The sequence below is a fragment of the Mandrillus leucophaeus genome, unplaced genomic scaffold, assembly GCF_000951045.1.
Source record: "Mandrillus leucophaeus isolate KB7577 unplaced genomic scaffold, Mleu.le_1.0 Scaffold41, whole genome shotgun sequence".
Lineage (NCBI taxonomy): Eukaryota > Metazoa > Chordata > Mammalia > Primates > Cercopithecidae > Mandrillus > Mandrillus leucophaeus.
The window spans coordinates 3,823,333-3,845,988 of NW_012104365.1; the positions used below are offsets into that span (position 1 = coordinate 3,823,333).

At 51.7% G+C, this 22,656-nt stretch overlaps 1 protein-coding gene across 1 annotated transcript in view; it reads right to left on the reverse strand.

Annotated features, from left to right (window-relative positions):
• TAF4 (TAF4 RNA polymerase II, TATA box binding protein (TBP)-associated factor, 135kDa) overlaps positions 1-22,656 on the reverse strand; it is a 110,845-nt gene that overhangs the window by 42,545 nt on the left and 45,644 nt on the right. The window contains exons 2-14 of the mRNA XM_011992342.1: positions 20,804-20,964; positions 19,228-19,347; positions 16,417-16,536; positions 15,515-15,637; positions 14,000-14,089; positions 12,966-13,214; positions 10,186-10,333; positions 9,614-9,728; positions 6,952-7,121; positions 6,527-6,657; positions 5,053-5,178; positions 4,204-4,260; positions 3,639-3,758 (exon numbers count right to left, since the gene is read on the reverse strand). Coding sequence (XP_011847732.1) covers positions 3,639-3,758; positions 4,204-4,260; positions 5,053-5,178; positions 6,527-6,657; positions 6,952-7,121; positions 9,614-9,728; positions 10,186-10,333; positions 12,966-13,214; positions 14,000-14,089; positions 15,515-15,637; positions 16,417-16,536; positions 19,228-19,347; positions 20,804-20,962 — 1,728 coding nt within the window. The 5' untranslated portion in view covers positions 20,963-20,964. The remainder of the gene's footprint in view (positions 1-3,638; positions 3,759-4,203; positions 4,261-5,052; positions 5,179-6,526; positions 6,658-6,951; positions 7,122-9,613; positions 9,729-10,185; positions 10,334-12,965; positions 13,215-13,999; positions 14,090-15,514; positions 15,638-16,416; positions 16,537-19,227; positions 19,348-20,803; positions 20,965-22,656) is intronic.

The window sequence follows — 22,656 nt, forward strand, 5'->3', positions numbered from 1 at the left end:
TTTTTTTTTTTTTTTTTTTGAGATGGAGTCTCACTCTGTGGCCCAGACTAGAGTGCAATGGCACAATCTCAGCTCACTGCAACCTCCGCCTCCCGGGTTCAAGCAATTCTCCTGCCTCAGTCTCCTGAGTAGCTGGGACTACAGGCGCTTACCACCGCGCCCAGCTAAATTTTGTGTTTTTAGTAGAGACACAAGATGGTTTCACCATCTTGGCAGACTGGTCTCGAACTCCTGACCTCATGATCCACCCACCTTGGCCTCCGTAAGTGCTGGGATTACAACATTCTACTTCTTGAACTGATGATGGGCTACAAGATCTGCGCCTCTGATAATTCAGTTAACCATAAAACAAATCCAGGAAAAAAAAAGGCTAATCAATATCTTTCACCTCCCCACAAAATACTAGGAGTCCTTAACTGTAAGTACTCTTCTCAATATATGTTGTTGTTATTCAGAATTTCAATTCTTTCTTGGTTTACAACTACATTTGCAGTGTGGGCTGCAGGCCTCACAGCCAGTGGGCTCTCAGGCCTAGGCCCAATTGAGTACAGGTTCCTGCTGGGGCCCGTCCCAGGCCAAGACTCCCAGCTGCACAGTGGCCAGAGCCCATGTTAGCCTTGGGAATCTGTACTTTATTATTTCTGACCCAGAGAAGAATCCCCCTATTTTATATATATTTCATGCATGAATTTATAAAGACAAGATCTTTATTTTATTCCTACACTGTACCCAACATTTTAACCTGTACTGTACCAGGAGGGATTTCTCTGAACCTCTAGGATGCCATACTGCCAAAGCTCTAGTGTCTGTTAAACCTGGAGTCCCTCCACGCCAGGCAGCCATTTCTCAGAGGTCACTGCTAGCATCTGGGCAGGCAAGCCCCAGCACTGAGGTCTGGGACATCCCACCTACATGATTCCAACAGCCCTGGTGGGGAGGGGGAGCTTGCCCTCATCAGGTCATTACCCTGATTCTGTCTCAGAGTGCACCTGCATACCAAGAAGCGGTGCAAGACTGTCCAATGTGCATCAGACAGCAGCTGCCACGGGGCTGAGAGTGAAACAGAGAAGCCAGGGGTGGGGCAGAGTAGAGTGGAGTCCAGAAGCATGGGAGACCAGAAGCATGGGGGGAGTCCAGAAGCATGGGAGACCAGAAGCATGGGAAGCATGGGAGGAGTCCAGAAGCATGGGGGGAGTCCAAAAGCATGGGAGTCCAGAAGCATGGGAGACCAGAAGCATGGGAGACCAGAAATATGGGAAGCATGGGGGACCAGAAATATGGGAAACATGGGAGTCTAGCCCACCTGAGCAGCAAGACCTTTCCTTGTAAGTAAGGATCACACCCTAGAGGAAGACCTACCTTAGCAAAGCCTAAAGCCAAACCCAGAAAGGAAAGAGAGTTTGCAACTTAAATCCCACTAAGTTAAAGGGGCTTGAGAAACACCTTGAGCTTTCCCCCAGAGCCTTACTGACAAAATGAAAAATAAAGCCACACAAACTTAAGCTGGTCAGCCAGTAACTCAACCACCTGCAAGAATCAGCTCTTCAAGGGAGATCACAGAGTTCAGTCTCTCCGCAGGTAACCATGAGACATGCAAGGAGACAAGAAAGTGTGCAAGGCCAAGGAAAACAGCAGTCGAGAGAAATTGAATGTGAGATGGCCCAGGTGTTGAACTTGACAAAAACCTTATAAAACAGCTTTAATGATATGTTCAAAGAATTAGGGGAAATATGGTCACAATAAGTGAGAAGATAGGGAATTTCAGCAAATACTCGTAAACTTTAAAAAAGAACTAGATGGAAATCTTAGAATTCCAAAATACGTTAACAAATGGAACCTTCAACTGAAGATGGCAGAAGTCCATCTGCCAAGGACCTCGCAGACACATCAGTAGAAATCTTCCAGTCTGGAAAACAGAGAGAACACAGACTGAGGTCCAGGAACACAGGTTCAAAGACCTGTAGGGCAGCATCGACAGGTCTAACGTACGTGTAACTGGAGCCCCAGCAAAAGAAAGTAAGATTGAATTGGAAAAAAACATTTGAAGAAATATTAGCCAGAATGTTCCAAATTTGATGAAAGACACTGACCTACAGATCTATGAAGCTCAGAGAACCTGAAGCAGGCTGAATATCCAGAGAATCACAGTGAAACACAACACAGACAAACCTCTAAAAAATAAAGAACAAACGTCTCAAAACAAAGATTGAAAGTCATGCCAGAGACACAAAGCATACTACGTACAGGGAACAAGGTTAAAAATTATAGCAGGACCAGCCCATGCCACATGGTGAGACCCTGTCTCTACAAAAAAAAAAAAAAAAAAACACACAAAAATACAAAAATTAGCCAGGCATGGTGGCATGCACCTGTAGTCCCGGCTACTCGGGAAGCTGAGGCAGGAGGATCACCTGAGCCCTAGGATGTCGAGGCTACGGCAAGCCATGATTGTACCACTGCACTCCAGCCTAGGTGACACAGTGAGACCCTGCATCTAAAAAAATTAAAAATTACAGCAGGACGTCAGAAGACAGTGGAACAAGGTCTTAAAAGTTTTGCAAGAAAAAAAACAATCAGCCCAGAACTTTGTAACCACTAAAAATATCCTTTGAAAATGAGGGTGAAGGCCAGGCGCGGTGGCTCACACCTATAATCCCAGCACTTTGGGAGGCTGAGGCGGGCAGATTATGAGATCAAGAGATCAAGACCATCCTGGCCAACATGGTGAAACTCCATCTCTACTACAAACACAAAAATTAGCTGGGCGTAGTGGCGCACATCTATAGTCCCAGCTACTCGGGAGGCTGAGGCAGGAGAATTGCTTGAACCTGGAAGGCAGAGGTTGCAGTGAGTCAAGATCACACCACTGCACTCCCGCCTGGCAAAAGAGTGAGACTCTGTCTCAAGGAAAAAAAAAAATAAGAGAGAATGAGGGTGAAATACAATTTTCAAGTAAACAAAACCAGAGAATCCATCACCAGTAGACCTGCACCACAGGAAATCCCAACAGCTCTCCTTTAAGCCAAAAGGAAATGGTGGCAGCTGGAAATGGACCCATGGGAAGGAATGGACAGTACCGCAGATGGCAAATAAGGAGGGAAACATAAAAGACCGTTTTCTTTCTTCCTGTACTTTACTTAAAAAAACAACTGACAGCTGAAAGCAAAAATAACATGTTAAGGCTGGGTTTATAATTATTAGAGTAAAAGATACAACCACAAACAAGACGAGAAACTAATGGAATTTGGGGAAACAGCAGCAGGCGGCACTTCTTCCCCTTCATTCTCCTACGGGGGTTTATCTGAAACACAGACACTGCAGCAAGAACAGTCAGCAAGACCCCTATTCAGATCATTCTTCTGACAGTTATAATTTCCCCACATCCTTTTCAAATCCAGCCTAAACCTCATCACGGTAATCAAACTTCCTCATGAAAAAGACTCAGCTCATGTGATATCCACAGATAAGCTGATTTGGATTTAAAATGTCAAGTGTAAAACAAATATTCCAGAACAGGTGAGACAACACGTAAATGGTGAGAAAGCAAATTCCCCTGTGTGCGTCCGTCCCCTAGAAGAGGTGGCTCGAAGATGTTCCCCATGGCTCCCCAGGACCTCGATCCCACAAGGCTGCTGTACCTCTGCTCCCGAGCCCGGTCCCGGACAGTCCACTTTCCTCTTTTTCCTGGGCCCGATAGCTGCTAGTGCTGTGAGGTTGGCGTCCCGCTGTCTCATTTGTGCCAGTTCCTGTTGCTGCATCTTTTATTTTGAAAAGGAAACAAGGAGCATCATTTCTTGCATGTTTTTTACCTACTACAAAAGTAATACAGAAATACTAAAGGGTTTTCTGTAGTTTCCTAAATCGTAACTTAATGTTTTGACTTTTTCAATAGTAAGCATATTCTATAATCCGAAAAATAAGATTTTTTTTTAATGCAACAGATGTTCATCTTAAAACTCTCAGAAAATATATGCAAGTCAAAAGCACAAAGACTAATGTCCCCTCAAAGGGAAGTCACCATTGAATTTAAAAGTAGGACACCGTTTGCATAGGAAAATACCTTTGACATGATATTTATTTAAACTTGGCAAACATTTCAAATAGACACACAAATGCCTATCGAACAGACGTGCCAGTTTCCTTAGCCCCCTCCCGTGGGGCATCAGAGTGCACAGCAAAGCACCCACGACTAACAGGGCTCACCTCCTTTGCCTTCTGTTTCAGCCTTAACTGTTCTGGATCTTCTTGTCTTGACCGAGACTATTTTTGAAAGAGGTAGAAAAGAAAAGTAAGTTATGAACTAAATGTTTATCATTTAACAAATGTGTTATCTTATTCACTATACAATAACACCTAGGTAATGTGAAAGAATGCATAACAAATTTGTTAAATGCTTATAGCCAAAGATGAGAATTTACATCACACACCATGAAAAAAGCTAGTACTCTTGAGAAGTCAGTAACATTTGGATTTAAGAAGATACAGTCTTTGAAACACATCTACCAATCGCAGGCTCTGACTTGACCTGATGTGACCAGATGACGGTGAGCAGAATGGGTCTCGTAGGCTCCTTGCCGTCCTGCCCCACACACCAGGGATGGGACAGCCTGTGGCTGTGATCGAAGCAAGTGCCCCTCCCACTCCACAGTACCCACCCCCATCTCCGGGGAACTGCGGTCTCCTGTCTGACTCTATGAATGAGGAGGTGCCTCGCCTGGCTGTGAATGTTCTAGAACAAGGGCAATATGAGTGTGAAGAGTCCAGTCCAGTGCACACAGGGGGCTCTAGAAACATGTGCTTCACACCTGGGTGTGCCTGTGTGCAGCGTGAGGTGCTGGGAATCTTAAGCAGCCCCGCTTTTCAAGCATCTATGCTCGTGCTGGATGAATGAGGCTTCTCTTTGCAGCTCCAGGGACAGCACCCATCGCCTCTGCTTCAAGGACAGCCCAAAACATGCTCTGACGACCCGAAACCCCAGCGACTCAGTGAGCTCATTAGGTTGTGCCCAAGACGGAGGGGCCCAGACAACAGCAGCAGATACCCAGCACTTGCCTTTGCTGCCCTCATCAGGATCTCCCGCTCCTGTTCGTCCTTCCTCTGTTTTTCGATTTGATCGAGCTGTTCAAAAAACTTGAGCTGTGCCCGGACATCACTCGCCTGCTCGTATCTGTCGTCATCCTATGAAGAAAGTTAAAATCCTGCTTGTCATAAATCTGAGAGCCCAGCAAGCAAAGGGGTTGTCTAGCACCACTGGACCATCCGTGCACAACGCCCTCCCTCCGTCCAGTCCCAATCTGGCGAGGACCCAACCCTCCCACCTCACTGATGCTGCACCTGAGAGCTCTATCAATGCCCCCGTCCACAGAACGAAGTCTCGTGTTGGCTGTCTCAGGGGCACACTTGTGGGAGAGTGTCCCTCTTATGCACTTTGATATTGTCTGATTTTTTTCTTTTTCTTTTTTTTGGAGATGGAGTCTCGCTTTGTCGCCCAGGCTGGAGTGCAGTGGTGCGATCTCGGCTCACTGCAAACTCCGCCTCCTGGGTTCACGCCATTCTGCTGCCTCAGCCTCCCGAGTAGCTCAGACTACAGGCGCCCGCCACGACACCCAGCTAATTTTTTTTGTATTTTTTAGTAGAGACGGGGTTTCACCATGTTAGCCAGGATGGTCTCGATCTCCTGACCTCGTGATCCGCTTGCCTCGGCCTCCCAAACTGCTGGGATTACAGACGTGAGCCACCACGCCCGGCCGATACTGTCCAATTTTTTAAGTAACATTTACCGTTTTTGCAGCAACACAGAACTACTTTTACAGCAAGGGCCGAGTGTGTGTATTTTCAGTGCTGCCCTGAAGGCGCTGCCTCCTGGCTACGGGAACAGGCACCATCTCACCCCGTGTGCCCTTGGAAGAGTGTTCATGTGACTGCTGGTGAGGAGGGCACATTTTACTTAGAAGAGCTGCTTCATGAGAATAGGGCTGCGGCACCTCAGGGTCTGCCAGTTCAGCCCACAGCCCAGGGAGAGAGGTTGGTGCCCACAGAGTGAATAGGATCACCTTCCAAAAGGTAAAACCCACCAGGCGTAGTGGCTCATGCCTGTAATCCCAGCACTTCAGGAGGTTAAGTCAGGAGGATCACTTGAGGCAAGTTCAGGACCAGCCTGGGCTACATCGCGAGTCCCTGTCTCTTTTATTAAAAACACAAAAATTAGTTGGGTGTGGCGGTGTGTGCCTATAATCCCAGCTACTTGAGAGGCTAAGGCACAAGAATCACTTGAACCCAGGAGGTGGAGGCTGCAGTGAGCCGAGATTGTGCCACCGCACTCCAGCCTAAGCGACAGAGTGAGACCCTGTCTCAAAAAGAAGTCGTCCCAAAATCTAGTCCTGTAAGAAATCCAAAACACATTCAAAAGGAACATGGGGGCACTTGGGACCCACCGCCCTCTGCCTGGGTGTGGGGAGGAGGCTTCCAGCCAGCAGAGTGGGGGCCAACAACAGAAAGACACTCTCCTAGGCAAACAGCCTGTTACCTTGTAAGAAAAGTTCTTCTGCTGAGCCGTTTCTGATATTTTCTCTACAAGATTCTGTAGCCTTTGTTGCGTGGCATGTGATACATAACTTACTACATCTGGATGTAATTCCGTTATACCATGTTTTTTACCTAAAGGTCAGCAATAAAAACAGATTTTTAAATCATTAAGCACAGTTCTTTCTTTACGGCTAATCTCTCATCCGGCAGTTACTGCTTTTATACAACCCAAGGGCAGCCCAGACAGGCTGGTGGGGTGGAAGGCAGTGGTACCCACATTTTACCCAAGAACCACCACCAGCAACCACGTGGAAATCACAAACTCAGACAAAACACATGACCAGGTATCAGGTGTGCTCACCTGAAGCTCCATGCTCCAACAGCGCTGCTGTTTAATAAGGAGTCAGGGATTAAACACCAACGTACCTATTTCTAATATTCTTCTCTGCAAAGGCGCTTGGAGGAGGAAGGTTTCATCTTTACAGGACCGCGTTAGCGTACCCACCAATTCAGAGTTGGTGGCTAATATTCTTGCACTTTCTTCTGACAGGTTTACTCCAGCCATTGATGCAACATCATTAATGTCATCATCGTCCCTTGAGGAAAGAAGGAAAGATCGTTTTAACTGTACAAGGAATTCATCGGGAGGAGGGCTGGGGTGGTAAGGGCAGGAAACCCCACGTGGAAGGCAGGGCCGCGCCGAGGCCAGGCCTCTGTCCTCCCAAGTGCCTGCACCTGCTGCATCTGCCACAGCAAAGAGGGTGCCTCGCTGCTTTCCTGGAAAGCCTGACCATTCTGCGGAAGGAGAGCTGTGAACTGGCGCCGGGTTAATCTACACACAGATGCGCAGGGGACTCAAGTCCAGAGAAAGCAGAGCTGGGAGCAGCACAGGGACTTCCGGGGGTCTGATCCATGCAAAGCTTTTCAAAGTCAGAGGCAGCATTAAATTCTTCTTAAAGGCTCAGAAAAGTTGGAAGAAGAGTATGCACAATTTCTTCTTGAATCACCTGGAAGTTGCTAACCTGACTCTCCTCCACCCAGAACATTCTGCGTACGTTTCCTACAGACAAGGGCGTCCCCTCCAGAAGCAGGGTGCCATTGAGACCAGGCCATGATGAATGACCCCTCCCCAGGCCCGCCCCCATGGGCCCTGGTCCCAGTAGCGCCTCTCCCTGCAGGACAGTCCACATCCCAATCCCAGCGGCCTGCAGCTGCCACGTCTTGTCCGGCTCCTCGAGCTGGAAGGTTCCTCAGCCTCTCTGACTCCTGGGTTGCCCCTGACACCTGGAAGGCACAGGCCAGCTGTGTGCAGAACGTCCTCTTCCAGGCTGACTTCAAGCCCCTCCTGAGGAGACATGGGCTAAGAGTCCTGCTGGGAATTCCACATGCACGCAGCCTCCACTTGCCACCTCCAGCAGTGGGCTCTGAACACGAGGCCGGGGGCCTGCTTGCCATCTCCCGGGGTCGCTGTGTCCCGGGGAGCTGCTCCACAGCAGTTCTCATGCCCAGTCCTCCTACAGGCTCCACGTGCTCACTCAGGGTCTGGCCACGGCCTGGCGTCCCGGGCGGTCACGGACTGTGACTGGGCTGCACAGCTTAGGGCTCCGGCTGTGGGACCCAGCCATGGGACAGAGGCCACTCTGCTGACATCCACGTCCAGGTCATGCCCATGTCCACTGCTCTCTGACACAGGACGGTCTCTGCTCATCTTGTATTTCCTTATCCCAGCCCTGCAATCAGTCTTTTCTCTCAGGAGCCCTTGTCATTTTAGTGGAAAATGGTTTTTAGAAGACATCATCTGAGCACTAGGTGTGCTCAGTGCTACTGTGTTACTGTTCCCAGGACCCAGCAGTGGACAAAGCTAGAAACTTATGGCAAGACCTATGGTTATCCATGCCTGCCGACACACGCTGAAACCCAGTGGCTTGCATCAGCATTCCAATCCTGAGCCAGCCCACAGGGATCGTTCTCCTTTATCCCTTCTGCCAGGTCGCTGACTCCTTGACAGCAAAACACCAAGGCTTCCCGCAGCCTTGATTCTTTCACCCGTGTATGTCCCTAAGTGTCCTCCCTCCTCACGGAGGTATCAGCCTCCCGCTGGGCCCAGGCAGGCTGGTCATCTCTCCCTGCTCGGGCTTGGACTTTGGCTCAGGCCACAGCTACTCCCCAGGCCTGCTATGCCCTGCCTGATGCCTTTAGGTTCGATGAAGTGTCTGGGAAAGGGAAAACGCATAGTAAGACTTCCTGAAATACACACAACTCCACCACCCCTTGATCACAACAGAGATCACTCCAAGCCTCTCCCATTGCTCAGGTCCCATAAGCACCTCCCTGACGGCGATGCTAAGACCAGCTGCTTTCCAGGAGGCCCAGGCAAAGCAGCATTTCTTTTTCTAGAAACAAGCTCTCACTCTGTCACCGAGGCTGGCATATAGTGGTAAAACCATAGCTCACTGTTAACACTTAACTCTTGGCCAGAAGTGATCCTCCGGCCTCAGCCTCCCAAGTAGCTAGGCCCACAGGCGCACACCACCAAGCCTGGCTAATTTTTTATTTTGTTGTTGTTGTTGAGTAAGGTTTCACTATGTTGCGCAGGCTGGTCTCAAACTCCCCGGCTCAAGCGATCCTCCCACTTCAGCCTCCTATAGTGCTGGGACTATAAGCATGAGCCACTGCGCCTGGCCCAGTACAGCTTTTCTGAGGGTTCTGAAGTTGAATACATGGAAAGTGAAGCATTTTATACTATGAATGCAATGAACTCAAAATACTATGCTATATTAAAAAATGAATTTCCTATTAGTTCATATAAAAACACAGTTGATTCGCTTTCTGGCTATGTGTATGAAGCAAAACCTCTTTGAGTCAACTCTATGGGAAAACACACTTGTGTGAACATGAGGTCAAAGTGAGCGACGTAAGGTCAAAGTGAGCGACGTGAGGTCAAAGTGAGTGTGAAGCAGCAGCCTCAGAGCCCCTGGCCACCAGGGCCATGTGGGAAAGACCCATGGGCGGGAATGCAGCAGCACGGACTCTGGACTCTTCTCCACTCTGGCCACACTCCTGCAATGTACACAGGCCCATTCCTTACCGAAACGAACCTCCCCCAGGCTCCTTGAGTTTATTTTTCTGTGCAGCAGCTGCTTGTGCCGAGACAGCGGAAAGGGCTTTGGTTCCAGGTAACACAGCAGGTTTCACCACAGGGACTACAAAACAAACACACAGTGGAAACCACACAAGGCTTTTATTAGATCAACTATGTGCTCTGGTGCTTTACAGGCCCAGGGGCACAGCTACCACTCTCCTAATTAGCTACAAGAAAGTTTCAAAAAACTTCAGATTAATAACTCTAAATTACAGTACAACGTGTAAGCTGTACTTCTCAAGCATTTATTTTCCTGTATTTCATCAAGGTTTTTAAAGTGCAAGAGTAATTACAGATAAAGCTAACCACGGTAAATATGTAAGTAACATTTAAAATCATGCTGACAGTGGTGATGGTTACACAACACAGTAAATGAAATTAATGCCACTGAACTAGATACTTATAATGGCCAATTTTATGTAATGTACATTTTACCACAATTAAACAAAAGCCCAGTGGCAGCTGGCTCTGGGAGCAGTCCTTGGTCTTGAGTGGCCAGGGACCCACGAGGTCCTCACCTGGCTGCAGCGGGTTCAGCTGGATCTGCTGAGGCGTGGTGAGCATGATCCGGTTGTGAGGCTGCCGCAGGGCGACCATGGGTGTCTGCGTCAACGTCACCTGCGGAGGCCGGATCAGGGCTCCTGGCTTCGGAGGCTGCTGGATCACCTGAGGCAGAGCCAGCAGAGAACGGTGAGCATGCTCCCTGAGGGCCAGGGGCCACTCTGTCCCTAGCAGGAGGTTCCTCCCTTTCCTTCCGTTGTACCCTACGCCCTCAGTGAGAAGTCCTGGGAAGACCCCGTGTGCGGCTCAACCCCAGCAGGCTACAGGACCATGCTCTGGGCATTGACTCGGCCAGACCAGGGCAGGACGTGGGCAAGGGGTGCCCATGTGGGCACAGAAGGGGCAAGCGGGAGCAGATCTGCTGCCTAGAAGCTGCCCCTGGGCACCGGTCAGGGCCTGGAGGCGGCTGGTGGCAAAGTGATGCCTGCTGACCTCAGTAACCCAGGATGGGGCGGACCACTACCCCCCAAATATTAGCAGAGGTGACACTCTTGCCTGATGGCTACAGGTCAAGCGGTTTTACCTCGTCTGAATTTTCTTTTTTTTTTTTTTTTAGACAAGTCTCGCTCTGTCTCCCAGGCTGGAGTGCAGTGACGTGATCTCGGTTCACTGCAACCTCTGCCTTCCAGGCTCAAGCGATCCTGCACCTCAGCTTCCTGAGCAGCTGTGACCATAGGCACCCACCACCATGTCCGGCTAATTTTTGTATTTTTTCGTAGAGATGGGGTTTCACCATGTTGGCCAGGCTGGTCTTGAACTCCTAGGCTCAAGCGATCCTCCCACCTTGACCTCCCAAAGTGATGAATTACAGGCATGAGCCACCAAACCCAGCTCCCTTTCTGAATTTTCTATAAGGCGGCTGAGGGCTTTTCTACTAGAGTGGGGTTAGAGCTCCTAAGCCTTGCCTGAACTTGGCCCTCAAGGGCCTCCACCCACTGCCCCTAGCAGGGCCAGCTCTGTCCACCCAGACCCTGCTGGGCCCCTCATGGTAGGGTCTGCCCAGCTCTGCTGTCATCCTGCCTCTCATTCTCACCTCCAGCACAAGGCAGAGATCCAAAACCTGGCAGCACTGACCACGGCCTGTGCTCTGGCCCTGTCCCCAGCACACTGGGGCCCAGAGACACTGGCATCCCTGTCAAAAGCCAATGCTCAAGTCCATAAGGCCTGGCCCCAAACCTCTGGGTCCAGGTGTTTCAGAATTTAGTTGCTACCATTTGCAAAGGTGCCCTGGCAGGTAAATTCCATGCTGCAGAACATGTGTGGGGGCCTGGGGAAGCGGCCTGTAATGCAAACACTTCTTCAATAAAACAGGAACACCCACACTGGACAGGAAGAGCCTCAGGCAGCTCAGGCCACCTGCTGTCAGATGCTCGGGCCAGGGCCTGCAGTGTAGGGAACCTGCCATCAAATGCCCGGGCCAGGCCCCGCGGTTCGGGGAGCCTGCCATCAAATCAGGGAGAAGCCTGGGTTCTGCCTCCACAGGCTTCGGGGTGCAGGCAATGGATCGGATGCCCTGGATCCCACCGACTGCACTCTGCAGACTCCACACACGGTCAGGAGGAGCCCATGGAAGCAATATGCAGAGGTGATCCTGCTGCCGAACACAGCATCTAATTCTAAAACACCCACGCTGCTCATCTGTGACTAAGCACCAGAGGTCAACACCTGGCAAGAAAATGACTGCCCACAGACTGTCCCTGCTTAAACAGAACCCACCTTTTGGGTGAACTAGCTCCACTGACTGGGGAATAGGGAAGTTCTATCCTTACACTGCACTGAAGCAAGGGGCACAGCACATCTCTTCCCCTCTGGAGTCAAAAGGAAGGCAAGGAAGCCCTCTCTTTACACAGGAGCTCAGCCCTTCCTAGGGGCCACGCTTCCCTGGCCTTTGTAAGGGACACCTTCCTTCCATGCCATTTTGCCCTGTTCTCGCTACTAATCAAGACAAAACAAGTGCAACTTGAACAGAGCACAAGAGCCAGCTCCCCAGTGGATACTCCTCACCCAGCTGGTTCTGACATGTGCACCATCAGAACACATACCGGCTCAAGATGAGGGAGCCCGCACCATTGTGTTTTTTAAGTTGTCTTTAGAGGAAGAAAACCCCGCTGATATTTTTTTAAAACTGCCCTTCTATGTTTGGTGAATCCCTCTGCCCGTGAAAGGGAATGTGCTCGAAATGTAACACTTCTGGCGAAGACGTCCTTTCTCTAGCTCCAGAGCAAACGTCGTGACTACAAAACCAAGAAAGCCAGATCCACATTGCACATACGTGAACCACTACGAGCAGCCACAGCTTTGCCTCCCAGGACCCACCTAAATCCACCCTGTGCTGTGAGCTGCTACCGTCTCCAGTCTCCTGCCCACCTGTCCCACGCGGGTGCCCATGTCTTACGCTTGGACCGCTGCTCCTAACCCAAGAGAACATCTATCTACAAGATCCTCTAAAAACACACTGCATTCGTTTACACCAGTAACATCCCTAGACAAGACAAGGCGGGGACGTGCCAGTGGTTCAAAGCCAATTCAACTATTTCATTTTACTGAGACAAAATACAAAATCCCAGGGCCTCAACCCTGATTTCTATTTTAACTAAGGTAATGCCTAAGCTTCCTCTAGCAGGAGCCTTCCTGCATGCTTGGAAAAGGTTTCTGAACCATGGCCAATTTATCTAAGAAGCTGGAGGGAACAGAGGCACGGTGGGCTGTGTGGACCAGTAAGGTGCCCCTTCCATACCAGCGGTGTGGGTTGCCCCTGCTTGCCGACGCCGACCTGTGTGGGCTGCGTGAGGCTGAGCACAGGGGGCTGGAGGGCACTGGTCACGGTGGCCGCCGTCTTCCCGGCCGTGCGCTGGACTGAGCTACTCAGCACCACAGCCGTGAGCGCAGTGGTGGCCTGCGAGGCGGGCGGTGGCGGCTGCTGCTGGCTCTGCTGGATGAAGGCCGCGGAGTCGGGAGTCAGCTGTCTCAAGGCGGGTAAGCTCCTCTGGGTGAAAAGACAGACACGAGGGGTCAGGGGGTTGCTCATGCGTCAGTTTTCCTTGCTTAAAAATTCAGAAATATCAACTTTTACAGAAAATTTTTGAGTTAAATAAGACGGATGTTGGCCCTCACAGCAGCACGTCTGGATGTCAGGGGCCAGGACCCCATCCCGCCCTGCCACTAGGCGGGATTATTCCTGATAGCAAATGTCCAAAATGTGTTTAAGAAAACAAACAAAAAGAGCCATATTTTTAAAATACTTTTTAAAATATTTTAACATCACGGGAAGAGAAGATTCTGAATGTTCCCAACACATGGAAATAAGTATTCAAAGTGATAGACCCCACATACCCTGATTCTATGAATGTAACAAAACATTACATGCACCTCATAAATATGTACAAATATATGTATTAAATTTTAAAATGTGCTCATACCAATGATTATCCAACAGACAGCCTGACACTGTTGAAACCCTTGGTCCTATCCAGTTTTGCAAACACTACCCCAATTCCCTGTTCCCCTCAGTTTCAGGAAGCACGCGCCCTTCTCACCACCTTGCGCACAACAGAACCACAAGGCCACAGTGTCAGGGGAGCTCCTGCTTTACAGAAAAACACCTAACATTCTGTCCCCAGGCACTGAGTCCCCGGCCCCACCCCTGCAGGGAGCACAGGCGCTGTGCACCCTCCGTGCCTGGAGCATCCTCACCCCTGTGCACTTGGAGCATCTGCGCCCCACCCCTCCCTGGCCCTGCTGCTCGTCAAGCACCCGGGCCTTCGAAATTACCTTCAGGAAAGGCACAAGGTAAGGTTGAGGTGAAGAATTAAGTTCTCGGTATAACCTGCTTGTGAAATCTTCTGCTTCGATTTTTCCATCCTTAAAAATAAAATCCATGTTGAAATTCTGGTGAATGAGATTCCACACACACTTCTGAATCCCGCATCACTCTGGTCTTGTATTTTACGGCTGATTCCGCCCCGAGTTTCACTGGACAGAGGAGATGGGAAAGTCTGCGTGCTACACCTTCCACAGATACACGTGTGACAGGCGCTCACCCTGGACACCGCAGTGCAGCCAGCTGCGGACCACGTCTCCTCCTGGGAGGGTCACCTGTCTACTTCTCGTCTTTTTCTAAGCCTCTTACTCAATGCCAGTCTTTACTCAGTGTTTACCAGGCACCTATTCGGTGTCAGGCATTTTGCTAGGAGGCAGATCAGCCTAAAAGTAACTCCATTATCAAAGCCAGCCCTGCAAGCACAGTGCTACAGGAGGTCACAGCGTGCCAGGGGCCACACAGACAGGATCCAGACAGTCAGGGCATCAGCACCTTCAGGAGCAGACAACAGCTGTGCTCACCCCTGCAAGCAGTCAGGGTGCCCAGAGTCCAGTCAGATAAAAGGGAGCCCAGAGCAAGAGGGCCAGATCCTGTTTCAGAAACAGAGGCCTTCAGAAACAGAGGCCAGCGTGGCATAAGTCAGGAAGACAGGCAACAAGGGTGGGAAGGCGGTGCCTGGACTGAACCCTGAGAGACTCAGGAAGACATGGTCAGGCGGGCAAGGAGAAGGCACGGAAAGACTGGCCACTCCAGATCCCCAGGCCATCCCACTGAGGCCAGCATACCCCTGAGCCATGAGACAGCCGTGGGGAGAGCCAAGGTGGAGAGCCAAGAGTTCGGCCATGAGTAGAGATGTAGAGCTTGGGACTGTGGGTTAAGGAGAGGGGAGGCCGCCAGGAATCCTCCCACGTTCTGGCCAGGAGACAGAGTGCTGTTCACTGCGACAGAGGTTTCGGAAGGGGTGGGGGCAGGGGTGGGGGGACGGCTCTGCCACTGGAGCACGAATGTGCCTCAGCTGGTCTGCTCCACGGGGAGGGGGCTTCTGCTGGCTCAGGGTGCGGAATGCCTGTTCCAGCAGGGACCGCGGACACCTGGGAATTTTACAAGAGGTCACACAGGAGTGGGGAGAGGACCAGAAGGGAGCTGCCAGGGACCCTGGCCAGAGTGCAGCATGGTGGGGGCAGCCAGAGGAGAAGAGAGCCACAGACAAGGGACACAAGCACCAGAAAATGGCAAAGCCCAGGAGACCACCAGGCACCAGCCTCAGAACACCCAGCCCCAGGAAGGAGTCTCCTCAGCTAGGCCACACACACCTCTGACAGGTGTGCACCCTCCCCTCTGCCTGCAGCCTTCCAGAGGAGCTCTCCCTTTGCTGGCACAGGCCTCCCAGGCACAAGTCACAGCAGCAATAGGTGTCTGTCCTATGCAACAGGCCTTAGGGAAAATGTCAAGTCAAGGTTTCTCACCAGTAAATTCTGCACGAGCTCTTTCACATTAGCTGCTGTCTCTGTAGACTGCTTGCCAGATGAAGCCAGTTTTATTAACGTAGATAGGAAATTTTTACATTTCTTCACGTTTTCCATAGTTTCCTGGATTAAAGTAAAAAGACATAAGTGAAAAATCTTAAAAGGCAGATTTTTGTCACAGCCTTTGGTTAATAAAATATGCGTATGTATAAGAGATACATATATTTCTCCTCTAAACTTCAAGAAAACGCACCACCTCTTGGCCTGTGGATGGGAGTGGAACCCCGGGCCGTGCTCTGAGGGGCGGCCCAGCCACATCAGTCACATGGCCACCGAAGTCAGCATCTCCCACGGTCCCGCAAGGCCACGTCTAGGAATGCAGCTATGCAAATAATGAAAAAAGTGAAAAGAGACTCTGCGAAGACGCCTGCTGCAATGTCGCTGACCATAAGGACAGCCTATGCCAATCCAAATGGACACAGAAGGAAACAAATAGGAGGCAGACATGAAAGCAACGAAAAGTGCGCAGCAAAGAAACCCAAGAAGTTGCCAAGTGGGGCTCACTGTTCACAGACGTCCATCGCCACAGGCCAACACTGCGCGTGTACAAACAGGTGGTGCCGCCATTTTACAGACTGAACGCGACAGTCCACCAGTGACTTTTTCAAAGGCAGGTGTTTGGGCTTTTGCTGTTTGCAGACTTTTGCAGTCTGAGGCCCTCAGGGCCCACCTCAAGCAGCAGAGCCCCACACGCTCACGTGGGCCCCAGACTGTTCACCGCTTTGTGAAGCAGGCAGCGAGCGGTCTGGGACAGAAGCCGGCCGGAGGTCTCAAGGCTGCCTTTTCTGACCTGCGCCATGGGCCTGACCGTCTTTGAAGGCACGGAAAGGAGCGGCTCTTACCGTGGCAGCTGAGGAAGTGGTGGTTGCCCCTGGAACCGTGCGCTGAGGAGTCCCCGTCTGAACAGCCGTTGCCGTCCCAAGTGAAGCCGTCTGGGCAGCGCCACCCAGAACGAGCTGAGGCTACAAGAATCCAAAACACAAGGTAAGGGCATCTCATGCTACCAGCTAATGAGGGGAAGAGCAGCCTCACGCCCAGAAAAAGAAAACAAGCCTCCCTGTGGTGGCCAGGACGCCCAGGAAGCCAAGGGCCCTGGACACCTGCCAGTCAGCTGGACATGAGAGTGCTGCTGGGACGCCTGCCCTGTGCCCTGACGACCGCAGTCCTGAGCACCTGAGGAAGGCATGATTTGCACCTGCATCAAAAACAGACGTTCACAAAGCCAGGCACTGCAGAGACTCCAGTCCTCAGAAGTCCATGGAAAAAGGCACATAGTGACCAGAGTAAATAATCCTAACGGACAACCCAGATCCCCATCTCTCAGAAATCAAAACAACTGAAGAACGGCTCCTGAAAGCTCCATCCTCCCAGATGCAGAGGCTGGCTACAGGGCAGTCAGGCCTCCACAGCCACAGCCTCTCGCAGGGGAGGGTCCCCAGCTCCCTGCAATCACCCAAACCCACCTTTCTTTACTCCCCAAAAGTGAGTGTCAACAAGAAGCCTCCCACAAAGGGGAGTTTTCAGAGCAGATTCAAGCAATGAAGGATGGGTCATCAGTGTCAAACTGTCAGAAAGGAGCGGCTGCTTTGCTAAGCAAATGAACAGCCAGACACCAAAAGGTAGCTCAGACAACTCGGTGGCCCGCACTCAATTCCTCACATTTCCATTCTACACGAATAATCAGAATGCAAATGTTTACTGATATTTTAAACCAGTACTTTTCCAATGTATAAATCTAGTCGTCAACATTCTCTTCTCTCCAACTTTTTAAACACTCCTTTGCAGCTTCTGAAAGCAGGGGGCAGTGTAAGCCTGAGAATGGCTCCAGAGCAGCGAGCGCAGCTCCCTCCCCGCGGCAAGGTGGGTGCAGCCCCGCCAGCACGCAAGAAGCAGCTCTGAACAACCCCACAACCCCGCTTCCAGAGGGGTGCGGAAGGGCTGTGAGGAGACAGCAGGGCAGACGGGCTGTTTCTAAGTCTGTGTATCTTTTCACTTGTAACAATAAGCATGGATTTTGTTAACTGAAAAACATCAAATAAAAACCTCCAGGGAAGAAAACGTAAAATGACACACCAAGCTGCTGCTTCCGGACCCCAGGAGTGCCCAGGACCCATCTCATCTTTTGGGAGTTTTCTTTCCCATCAGAACTGACTCCTCACACTTACTTCTGCTCCTGTGAACACATATTTCACTCAGATCATATCCAGATCGTGTCTGCCACTAAGTATAATGCAAAAACCTAACCATAAGCTTCACTACCTTCTCAGAAAAGTCACTGTACCCAAAAATCCAGACGCACCAATCAGAGCACAGGACAGAGCAAGCTCCTTCAGGGAAAACACCGAGGGCAGGGCCTGCACCAAAGGCCAGCACACATCTCCCTGGTACCGAACCGCCCTTCCACCCGCTTTCACCCGCTGCAGCTGCAGCCAGCCGGGACAAGATCCTGTGAGGGTGGAAGAGCCGGGTGGGGGGGAAGCTGCCCCTGAAGTCCACACCCCCGGGGCTCAGCCTCCATTTCACCACTGAGCAATGGGAGCAGGGTCTGTAGCACTGAGGCAAGGACTCTGGATCCGTCAGCAGCGCGTCCAGGCCTGGTTCACGGCAGGTGCTTCACCGGCAGTGACCAACACCACAGAGACCCGCGCATCCACGGACGCTCACAGATACCAGACCAAGAAAAACCCCTGAACCACTTTTCTCCCAGCTGCTTCCTGCTGACTGCCCAGAGAAGGCTGCTTCCCTCACCAGGTGCGTCCGACCAGCTAGCCCCTTCCCCTCCACGCACCTCCGCCGCCCCCTCCAGAACAGCCTGGCCTGCACACATTTCCCCTCCACGCACCTCCACCGCCCCCTCCAGAACAGCCTGGCCTGCACACAAACCCTTCTGGGCTCTGCAGGCCAAAGGCTGAGCTGTCAGGAGGATCAGCACCACTAGGAGAGGGGCTAGCACCTGCTCTGGGACACGCCCCCCTCCGCAGATGAAAACACTGTTCTAGAAACCAGCGGCCACCTGGGTGGGTGCAGAACCCTTCTGGAACTATGCTCTCACTACGGAACGGGACGTGAGTGGCAGGTGGCAGCATGGCGTGGCAGGCACCCTGCAGGCGGCATGGCCAGGAGTGAGTCCCAGAACCTCTCTCGCCTCAGCATAAGCGCCGCATCACGAGATGAAAGAAGCGAGCTCATCTGCTTCCCAGGGTGCGGTGAAAATTACAGTCCATGTGCCTGCAACAGTGAGAATGACGCCTCGGCCACATTCATCTCAGCGACAGCTGCCATCCCCATGGTTACACACAAGGCCACATGTGCACACACACACTGTCCTCACCGCAGGCTGCTTCTGCTTCAGACATGCCTTATGATCAAGTATTAGTAAGCACATAGTTTTAAAGCTTCCAACATGGTGGAAAGCTTGAACAGTGCTGCTGGTGTTAAATTCTGTGTGACTAAAAGAAAAAAAAAAGAGATCCTGACTTATCCCATGTTGGTGGTCAAAGAAAAAGCACTTTCTTCAAGGAGAACCTTCCTCCCCAAATTTGACTTAGTATCCAGTTTAAAAAAAAAAAACTCCTAAGGCCTGATCTCTGCATCAAAGAAATCAGGCTTCATGGCCCCTGCAGCCTCAGCAGATCCGCCGCCCGCCCTCTCACCTGGACGCCGGGCGAGCGCTGCAGGGTTGCACTGGGCTGCACCGTTGTCTGGGCCTGAGACACTTGCTTAATTATGGTAGTTGGGGTCACCTGCCGTGCAATGATAGGTGTTCCAGGTGCCTGAAAAATAAGCAGAGTCACCTAAAACAAGCGCAAGTAAAAGGAATTCCCACCCCCAGGTACATAGAAATTATTCCTTCCAAATGTAACTAGTATAATCCGAGTGGGCCCCAGGCTTCTCCATGATCTGCAATGAAGCCACAGTAATTCTAAAGTTTTCTTACCAAAGAACAAGTGTATGACAAACATTTTCCTGTATCACAATAAACATATCACTAGGCTTCTTAGCATCTCTACAAAAACTCGTCTCTGAAGAACGCAGTGTCTGGAAATGAGTCCTCGTGCTGCTGGCTCGTGACCTCATTAACAATCACCAACAAGGGTGCAAAGGCAGACGGCCAGTCGGTGCCGCAGAGGGGAAGGGATGTGGCCGCCCCTAGGCTAGATGGCCAGTCAGTGCCAGAGAGGGGAAGGAAGGTGGCTGCTTGGGACAGAGGGACACCACAAGTCCTGAGCCCATGAAGTTTGTCAGAGAGAGACTGACATGGAAAGAGCAGATGGCAGACTGCAACGCGATGCCCACAGTGCAAGTGAAGCCACGAGTGTCTTCCACAGCATCCCACTCAGCAGACAGATGCTGCAGACTTGAGGACACCGTTCTGTGCTACTTCAGATCTAGGTGGTCTCTGGCAGCCTCCGGCACGTCCGTCCACGTCCCCGTCTATGGGACAAAGGTACGACTCCAGAGGGTACGCAGGTCACGTGGCAGGCAGAGAACGCTGATCAAGTCATTCCAGTCTTCACAAACCTGCCAGGTCGTTCAGAGCAGCAGGGTCACAGTGCCAGGGAAACACGGCAGGAGACGGAGCAGGAACACGCAGCGTGCGGGCACGTGCAGGTGACAGTCATGGGGCCAGACACAGACACACGCCGGGAAAGGCGAGTCCCGGGCACTCTGCCCTCCAAGTCAGAATCCATGCTCCCTACCACAACTCGGGAGTCAGGAGCTTCGGCCCTGAAGGCTGACGAGGTTTTGTGTGTGTGTGGCCCTCATGCGCCCCCTAACAACAGCAGCCAACCCCACTCGCACACAGAGGCTCCAGGACTCTTGGTGCCTTAAGAGTCTCCATGCAGCGCTGGTGGCGTCCTGCCAGTGGAGTCCTAGCACGATCTCTACTTTGCAGATGAGGGGACAGGCACAGGAAGGTGAAGCCATAGGGAGAGAAGGGAAGGGGCCAGGACGGCCAATCCTGGACTGCTCACTTTGACCCCACTCGGCCAGCCCTTCGGTGGGCTGCAGGAGCTGGTGCCTCTGAGCTGGGCAAGGCCCTGCCACCAAGAGAAGGACAGGAGAGCAGTGCCGTCCTGGCCCATCCTGGATGGGACCGGACACCGCACACACTTCCCAGTCCTCACTCCCACAGCTATGCCTGGCCCTTGCAGGCTTCCCCAGCATGCGTGGGTAGAGGGGCTGGGCAGGGAAGGGGTTCACACTCCAGGGCACACGTGCACTCACCTGTACGGTGGAGATCTGGACGGGAGGGGCACTTGTGGGGGTGGCAGGGCGGGGCGCCATGGTGGTCTGAGGCTGGGCATGGGCCTGCGCCTGCATCTGGGCCAAGGCCTGCTGAGGAATCATTAACAACTGCCCATTCTCACTTCGGACGAGGACCATTCCTGCAGACAAAGGAGACCTGGCGTCAGGAATGCACCCACCCCAGAGCCCTGAGGAGACCCTGGCCCGACCCAGGGAAAGCTGACAGCTGTGAGAAGGAAACAAAGGAAATCAAGTCTTAAACACACGAATCCCCCGAACTCGAAACACACTTGTGAATCACGATGGTATACAAGACGAGAAAACTGTAAAGGTTGCTAAAAGGCCCTGAAAAAAAAAAAATGGCACCTGAGCCTTCCTTTTATGAATGAGCCGGACAGCAAGGCAATGTAGCAATGGCTTCCACTGGCCACATCACGTGCCCCCATGCCCCCAACCGGCCCACACACCCCACAGACATGCCAGTCTCCTTGCTCCCACCTCCTGCTTGTGCCACGGCCATGTCGGTTGGGCTGGGCCTAGAGGTCACAACCATGTCTACGGCCCACACTCCAGGTTCTCCCAACCTGCTGTCCTGTGACGCCCAGACCCAACAGAAGGAGGGTGGGCCACGAGGCTCCTCACCAGAACCCTCCTCTCGGGAGGCGGGACAGTGCTGCCCCCACGCTGCCCTGACACCCGTAACACAGGCGCAGAGATGCGACACAACCCTTAGGAAAGGAGAACTATTTGCCCTTCGTGGTTCTTGAGCTAAATCGTGGGAAAGCAAATCCTACCATTTAGGTTTGGCATTAATTTTAGCTTCAAAAAACAGCAACCAGTTAGATCACAAATTCCATTAGAAACAGTAACACAACGGTCCAACTTTTAAATGTTAACTTCCCATGACAGAGGTGGGGATGCAGCCGCGGGAACAGGGCTATAAACATTGCACTCGTTCCCGCGTGAGGACTCGGCAGACGGCCCAGCACCACAGAGCTGAGAAACTAAACACACGTGCAATGAGGCACCGCCACTGGCCGTCCCCACCACCCATCACACGCTGGCCAAGCCGCAGGGCACAGGGGGCGGCCACTGTCTTTCCCAGCCTCTCCTTCCTCCCCTTTATGGAGAATGGAAAACAATAACCTCAAAAAAGATAAAGTAAGGCCTGAAAACCTCCTGTTGGTCCTGACAAATAAGCGTGGGGCTTCCTCCTCCTGTGCTATGACGCTGGGGCACTCTCAGAGGTTTCGGGAGAGTCTGGGAAGCTGCTGGGCTCCAGCTCTTTCGAAACTCAGCGTGGTATCAAGAATAACGGTAATGCCTCTCCTGGGCTAACATCTAAAATTCTTGATCCAAAAAGCCACATTTATGCCCATTCAGAAAACTTCCCCCCAAAACATCCCTTTCAAAATAAACCATGGAGAAATCAAACAAAAACGAAACACCCAGCTGCAGCAAATAACCTGCTGGAATCTCCAAGCCTGGAGCTCACGAACGAAGTAACAGGAAAGGCCTCCAAGGCTCCATCTCTTGAGTCTGTGCCCACAGTGCCCAGAACAGCCTTCAAGCCAGGCGGACACTCATCAGCCATGTGGCCGCCAGAGCTGCTGCAAGTCACGAGGGAGAGTTCCACTCTCACCCAAGCACACATGGGGCCTGGGGACCCCAAAACAAGACACCTGGTAAACACCCCATGTCTGTGACGGCTAATATGGAGTGTCAACTTGATTGAAGGATGCAAAGTGCTGCTCCTGGGTGTGTCTGTGAGGGAGCTGCCAAAGAAGGTTGACATTTGAGTCAGCGGACTGGGAGAGACAGACCCACCGTCC